General features: G+C 38.6%; 1 protein-coding gene across 1 annotated transcript; it reads left to right on the top strand.

Annotated features, from left to right (window-relative positions):
• The first annotated feature begins 1,039 nt into the window (after positions 1-1,039).
• LOC112100771 (putative protein TPRXL) lies at positions 1,040-1,450 on the top strand. The gene has a single exon (XM_024190280.1). It carries the CDS (start codon positions 1,040-1,042, stop codon positions 1,448-1,450), a length of 411 nt encoding a protein of 136 aa, XP_024046048.1.
• Positions 1,451-7,473: the final 6,023 nt, after the last annotated feature.

The raw sequence follows: 7,473 nt of genomic DNA, 5'->3' as shown, positions 1-7,473 counted from the left end.
AAAAATTGTTGCATAAATTAGCAAATGCACTAGTCGACATAAATAATATAATGAAAAGTAGAGTATCGTCCCAGAGAGATTGTATATCCTATTAGCTACCAGTATATCTAGATAAAATCAATGGTCATTTTGCAATCCAGATTGTCCTTGCTTGGATGATATGGATGTTGATGACGAATTAGAAGTTATGAGGAAAAAGGAAAAGAAGAAGAAAAAATCCTCTCATCCAATAACATCCTGTAAATCCTTTCCTCCACAACCTCCACCAGATTCCAAACCTCCTGTCCATCCAATAAGATCATGCCTTATGTTTTCGAGTCAATCTTATGAGGAATCATTCCCTCCACTTGAAAAACAGATAGACACACAAACCAGAGTTATCTCAAAACCTTTTGTCCAATCCCCAGTTATAGCCTCTGGGCAACCTGAAGAGCCAAAACAGTACGAAGCTATTTTAGACTGGGAAACCAAAAATGCCGCTGCTCAGAACCAAACTCTTCAACAACTCGGTAAGAAAATTGATCGAGTTAACAGTCAAGTCTCTCAGACTGAAACTAAAGTTGATTCAATCAGCAATCATCTTGATCAGATGTACATCCATCTACAAGATCGTATCTCTGAGCTAGATAGCGATCTTAGACGAATGATCAACAACCACATCTGGGGTCCAAAGTTTAATAAAAAAGAAGTAGAGATCAGAAAGCTTAAAGCTAAATTGACAAGAATTGATGCTGAAAAGACTCGACCTTCCCTTTTTACTTAAACACAAACCCCACCAGTACCTCCTCCGATCTTTGAAACTTATGCACCTTTCCACACACCATCCAGACCTCAACGACCTGTTTACAATCAGTTCTTTGGATTCTTACACCTTCAACCAACTCTTCAACCAAAGCCATCTTCACCTAAAAAATAAAAATCCAAAGTCAAGATCTCAGAACCTAAGTCAAAGGCCACTTCATCTTCATCTGTTCCTCCGGTACCACCAGAAGATTCACCAAAAGCCACTCCTGAGCCTCCCAAAAAAGACAAAGGCCCAATGGATCAGTATCATTATCATACTGTCCAAAACACATCTTCTGACTCCTCTGAGCCAGAAACAGTCTATGAGTCAAACCCATCAGAGTCCAACCCGTCTTCCTCTTCCTCATCAACAAACTCAGTCGGTACCTCCACTGACTCTGAATCTGAATATGCTGACATTACAAGCATATTAATGGCCACTAAAACTGAAGATCCAAGCACTTCCACTGCCACACCTATTGTTGAAGACAATTCTTCTGATGCTAAAAATAAAGCATCTCCAACAGAACAAGAGCCATCAATGCCTCCACCAGTTCCTGATTATTCAACAAAACTATCTTCAGCATCTTGGTTCACATTTGATGACATTCCCCGCCATAAATGGCCTGCTCGACTTCAAGAATTTACCGCATGGATTGATCTCTAAGGAACCAAACCTAATGCTTAACCTCAAGCTGCACTCCGTGAATTCATGGCCCGATCAAGGGGTTCTTTACGTGATTGGTTAGAAAGCTTGGGAGAATACTGTCAGCTCCAATTCATGCAATCTCCAATTGGCACAGAACTCAATATCATTCATGAACAATTTATCGGTGAAAAAACTGCCTCCACTGATGCAGACAAAAAAGAGTATCATCAGATGAAATGCTGCTCGCTCAAAAGACACCTTTTGGAATCCCATTACAAAAGGATGAGTATTATTTTTTATAAGCTGAATGGGTTCAATGAGTCATCTCTTAAACATGTCTTCATAGCCTCACTTCCTTCTGAGTTACAACCTGATCTCCAAAGAAAACTCACAGCCGTTAATCTTAGCATAGTTGATATCTCTCTAGGAAAGATTTTCCAAATGGCAATGCTATGTCTTGACAAGATCTGTGAGCAAAAAGAATTCTTCAAGGACCGCATGGAAGACAAAAAATCCTTTTCTCAAGCCTGCAAAAAACCCTATCTCAAGATAGAGTGCAAAGATGAAACGAAGTGTGTAGCAATCCACACAAGCCAGTTGTCCCGCATGCTTAGAAAACAGTGCCCTTTATGGGGACCAACACAAACAGAAGTTGTCCAACAACTAAAGGTGATAGTCCAGTCAGCTCCTCCTCTCCGAATTCCCACAACTGGACAACGCATTCTACAGACCCATGCCAATGATGATTACTGGAGTGCCATCCTTCTTGAAGAGATAAATGGTGTACGTTACTTCTGTGCACATGCAAGCGGACAATTCAAAGACTCTGAAAAGAATTACCATGTGATCTACAAAGAGATTTTGGCGGTCAAGTATGGAATCAAAAAGTTTGAATTTCATCTAATCAGCCATAAATTCCTTATCAACATGGACAACTCCTCTTTTCTTAGAATCTTTGACTTTAAAAATAAGCTACTCCCTGACAAACAGCTGCTTAGCCTCAAAAACTGGTTTGCTAAATATGATTTTACTGTCCAACACATAAAAGGCAAACAGAACCTCATCCCAGATTTCCTTACACGTCCGGCTATAAATAAACCCTCACTTATTTCCTCCATTCACACCATCCCAGTTATAGCCATGAACCGACAACTTCCTTTCAAAGCTCTCAACCAGAGAACTTTCTCCATGAACATTCCTTTTCATTCAGCCTACCAGATCCAAGACTTTGCGAAGAAATTCCTTTACTGGTATTTCTTCAATGTTCAAAGCAAAAAGTTTAATCATTTCAATTTTTAAAATGAAATTATTTTCTCACAACGTTCACCCTCTTTAAAGGCCAAGAGTGCCGTGTTTTTGGGTGGTATTGTGAAAAACTGTTTTCAGATATGATTTTCAGTTTTGGTATTTGACGGATAAGTGTATATCGGCTGGAAACCAGAACTTGCAGGCTATTGGCCCTAAGGACAGACTTTATTCTGTTACAGATCCGGTGTAACAACGCCACGTACAACTACCGAATGGTATCAGAGCTAAGCTTCTCACAGAGGTGGTATCATTAGTAATGTCAAATAATATTTTTTGATTTCCTAGGGGGAGATTACACAAATATGGAAACATCTTCATCTTCAATTCCTTTATCATCTTCATCTCATATCTCTCTTTCCTCTACCACATCTATTCCAAAATCATGTTCAAAACATATAGCCTCCAAAATTGAAAATCTTGTTGAATATTCATATATTCCTGAGTCTGCCCAAATCAATGAATCTCAGTTCCCCATCATGAGTCCTTATAATCTATACAAACAAAAAACTTATTTCACCAGAAGTATCCGTACCCTGATCTCCACCACAAGACCACTCCCAAAAGAATATATTCAGTCTTCTAGACTGGATTAGTGTGCTTTACAAGCCTCTCAAAGTGAGCAGTACGTTACTTTAGAAATACCCCCAGATCTCATGGCAAACTGGAAATGAGAGGAGTATACACATCTCCATCTTGGTGGTGTTAGATTGCTTCTAACCCTCCATGGTAGAAAAGGTTTACCTGTTATAGCCAGAATTGCTCTCCTAGACACCAGGTTCAAACAGTACCAACATGCTGTTGTAGGAACTGTCCTGACCACACTTCATGCTGGCAGTGTCTTATTAACCTTTTACCCAAATTTCAACCATTCTCTTCAGGATCCCAACCTTCCCATGACCCTTAAGGTCCAAATCCAGCTCCAAGGAGCAGAACAAACACCCACATCAAAGATAGCAACTCTTCATCACCAAATCGTGTACCGATTACAGAATCATGCCCTCGATCTCCCCACACCACACACTACATCCGGTGCCTTAATGATACTAGCAGACACAGACACAATTCCAACCATCATCCAAATTCTCAAATAAATCCAGAAACAAGAATTGCTCAAACTTATGCCTCTTGAGTGGTTAACCAACTATGAGCATTTCCACTAAAACTGTGAACCAGTTCAAACAACAGAAGCCACGTTTGAAAGACGACAAAATGGTCAAGTCAAATTATCTTTTCAAACTCCTGAAACCAAGCTTGTTTCAGACAGTTCACAACTTTCCTACACTGCTATGATAACAGCAGTTCAAACTAGTCAAGGAAGTTCTAAGTTGGTATCAGAGCCAAGGCCCGAGGGCGAGGGTAGAGTGAATGATAAGCTCTTATCCCACATCGCTGGCAAGCCTGTTTCTCACAGGTCTTACCCTCTCTTCCTTAACCATCTGCGAAGATTAGTTATGGTACATGTGGTGTCTCACTACCCTGTATGCTACCAAACTAGTCTTCCCTGTCCAACCAGTCCTCCGCCATCTCACCACTCCTGAATTCTCCCTAGACCTTCTGTGGACTCTCCTTGAATGGTATTCTCCACTCACGTGGTAGCGTAAACAACTCAAAAATCTGTGTACTTTTCACGGATTAAACAAGATGCCAGAACAAGAAGCAAACATGTTCAATGCACTCTTCATCGTTCATAGACCTTACTTCCAGCACCCAGAAACAAGAGACTTCTGGACACAAGATATGGCCTATGAATGGAAAACTTATCCCTATCCTTATACCCTCATCCATGATACATCTGTTACCTTTGTTCTCAAATCATACTTGATCGAACTCAACAATGTTTAGCCACCTGCCACAAACATCCACCACACCTCTGTTGGATCATCACACACATTGGAAATTGTCCCAAAGACACAAAGTTTACTCCAGGTTCCAGTTCAAGTCCTCAAGGAATCCTTGTCATGGAACAATGTCCTGATTACACTAACGTCTTATTCCAAGATGCTCAAGATCCATGGGAAGATTTTCAGTCTCTTCTCCATACTAAAAATTCCCATTACACTCTCACAGACCCAGACCCTCCTGCTACATTAGCCTCAAAACAAATGACTAACGCTGATGAAGAAGCCTATCTGTAAGCTAAAGCTTATCTTGATGAAACACAGATCCGTCGTGCCAAACGACAATATGAGAAAGAAACTGGCGATGTGTCTCCATCACACTACCCATCCACTCCATGATTGCAGACACGCATGGCAATCTTTAGCTTTTGCTTTTAAGTTTGCTTTCATAATTAGACAAGGGTCATGTCTTGTCTAAAGTATGTTTTCTGCTTTTCTAGTTTGGCGTGGTGTGATTTAATAATTCTGCTTTTGTAAAAGATAAGGGACCTACCTTATCTCTCCTTCCTCGAGATCTCTATATAAGGATCTCTCTATCCCTTTGAAAGGCATGAGTTAATCAGAAATAAAATTTAGTTTTCTTCACATCATGTTTCTCTAAAAACTTTTCTCTCTTCTACCCTAATTTATTTGAATAACTGAACAAATGACTTTAGAATAAATGTATCCGATTTCACTATAACCAATCCAATTTAATCCTCCATATATGCTATTAAAGTTTATTACCCATGTTGACAATGAATTTTCCTAATCTATTCAATATCCTCTCTGGAGTAATATCAAAATTACCTTCACATATTAACCACTATATTTCTATGTGAATTTAAATACACAAAGATTTATTACCCTCGATGGAAATTCTTAGAAAAAACAACACGAATCACATTGGCACATCTCTGTCTTTTGATCAATTCATGGCATTCATTATACATAACAAAAACACATAAATCTCCTCTCAGTCGCATTATGTATCCTCAAATCATTCAAATATTGGCCAAATATTTAAAGAATTAACTACTATGAAGGATGATAGTGAATCAAACTTTGGAGATTGCAATGACAACGTTTTGTGTATGAGATTATATGCTCAAGTCACGTGAAAAAAGCACATGTTCCACTTATAATCAATTTACATCCAAATGGCAACTTAAACATGTCATTTAGATCATTACTTAAGTGATACATGTGAGAGTCATGTGAGTGGCTTCAACTTAGAGTAGTTATTTTCATTATCCACATGTCAGCTAGCTGTGCAATCTAGAGCTATGATTCTTGCTACTGAGGCAGTTATAAAGCTACGTAACAGGGTGCCTTAGAGGGTGTGTTTTAGAGAGATAAGAGTTGAAGAGAGAAGAGAATTGGTTCTATAGTGTTCTCTGTAATCTCTGGCATTGCTTTGTAATAGATTCTCAATTATTAATTAATAAAAGCCTAATCAAAAAGCTTCTCCCATGGATGTAGGTTATGCCATTATTGGAACAACTAAACCACATAAATCTCTGCTTTTCTTGTTGGTTTGTGAGTTGATTTTTTTTTATCTTTGTCTTGAATCTTGATTGGTGTGATAGACAATTATTGTTTAAGTTTTTTCTAGATTTAATCACTCAACTTAGCAACTTGATTAATCATGTTCAAGGTCTTGGGCAGTGGTTGGTCTTGCTAAGAAGTGAGGCAGATCAATTCACTATACATGGTATCAAAGCTTTGGGTTCTTGGACTAGATTCAAGTATGGCTACACCAAATATTTATATGGAGAAATTTAATTTAAATAATGACTTCAATATGTGGAAAATCAAGATGGAGGCCTTGCTTATTACTCATGGATTAAGGGATGCAATCAAACCAGTGTCAAAGATGGAAGGAAAAGAGACTCCATCATCCAAGACTCCAGAGGAGCTAGCTAAAATTAATAAGAAGACTGTGGTTGGGTTATAGGCAAAACTTGAAAGTCTGAGGGACTCGGTCATTAGAATACTGGCTAAGGAGAAGACTGTGGTTGGGTTATAGGCAAAAATGGAAAGTCTCTACATGACCAAATCCTCGACAAACAGACTCTGCACCAAAAAGAGGATGTTTACACTCAGGATTGTTGAAGGCTTATCTCTAGAGCAGTATATAGATGAATTCAATAAGGTGTGTGTCATTTTGAAAACAATTGATAAAGGTTTAGATTATGAAGGCAAAGCTCTTTTGTTAATCAGTTCCCTACCAAAGTCCTATGAACATTTTGTTGATGCCTTGATGTATGGGAGGCAAACCTTGTCACTTGATGAAGTTAAGGCTGCACTTAATACAAGGGAATTATAAGGGAAACAAGATGTGATGGAGAATGGCACTAGGAAGGATTAATAGCGAGGGGGAAATTTAACAAGAAAAATGATAAGAAAAAGAAGCAAGGAAAACTAAAGAATAAAACAAAGACTTGGAAGTGTTTTCAATGGACAAGGAAGGTCACTTGAAAAAGGACTGTCCTGAGAAAAAGGATATGAGTCTGCTAGTGTCTGTGTAAAGGTCATAATGGAGATGCAGCTACTGTGGAGGAGGAAGGATATGAGTTTGCTGATGTCTGTGTTGTAACAGACAATAACCAAAAAGGTAAATTGGATCTTAGATTCAGGATGCACATTTCATATAAGTCCTTTTATTGGTTACTTTACTGAGTATCAAAAGTTTGATAGGGGAGGAGTAATGATAGGTAACAATACCATGTGTAGAGTCATTGGTTTAGGGATATCAAACTTAGATTACATGATGGAACAATGCTGGAGATAAACAAGTCAGCTTGTACCTGATTTAAAGAAATTAATTCTTAGGGATATTTGATCAATTGGGTA

The sequence above is a fragment of the Citrus clementina genome, unplaced genomic scaffold (genome assembly GCF_000493195.1).
Source record: "Citrus clementina cultivar Clemenules unplaced genomic scaffold, Citrus_clementina_v1.0 scaffold_2, whole genome shotgun sequence".
Lineage (NCBI taxonomy): Eukaryota > Viridiplantae > Streptophyta > Magnoliopsida > Sapindales > Rutaceae > Citrus > Citrus x clementina.
The sequence above is the reverse complement of the archived record's forward strand: the minus strand, read 5'-3'. Positions and strand labels throughout refer to the sequence as shown.

Bases quoted from the DNA above. Each gene is read 5' to 3' on its own strand.
- LOC112100771 (XM_024190280.1), top strand. From the start codon at position 1,040: ATGGATCAGTATCATTATCATACTGTCCAAAACACATCTTCTGACTCC.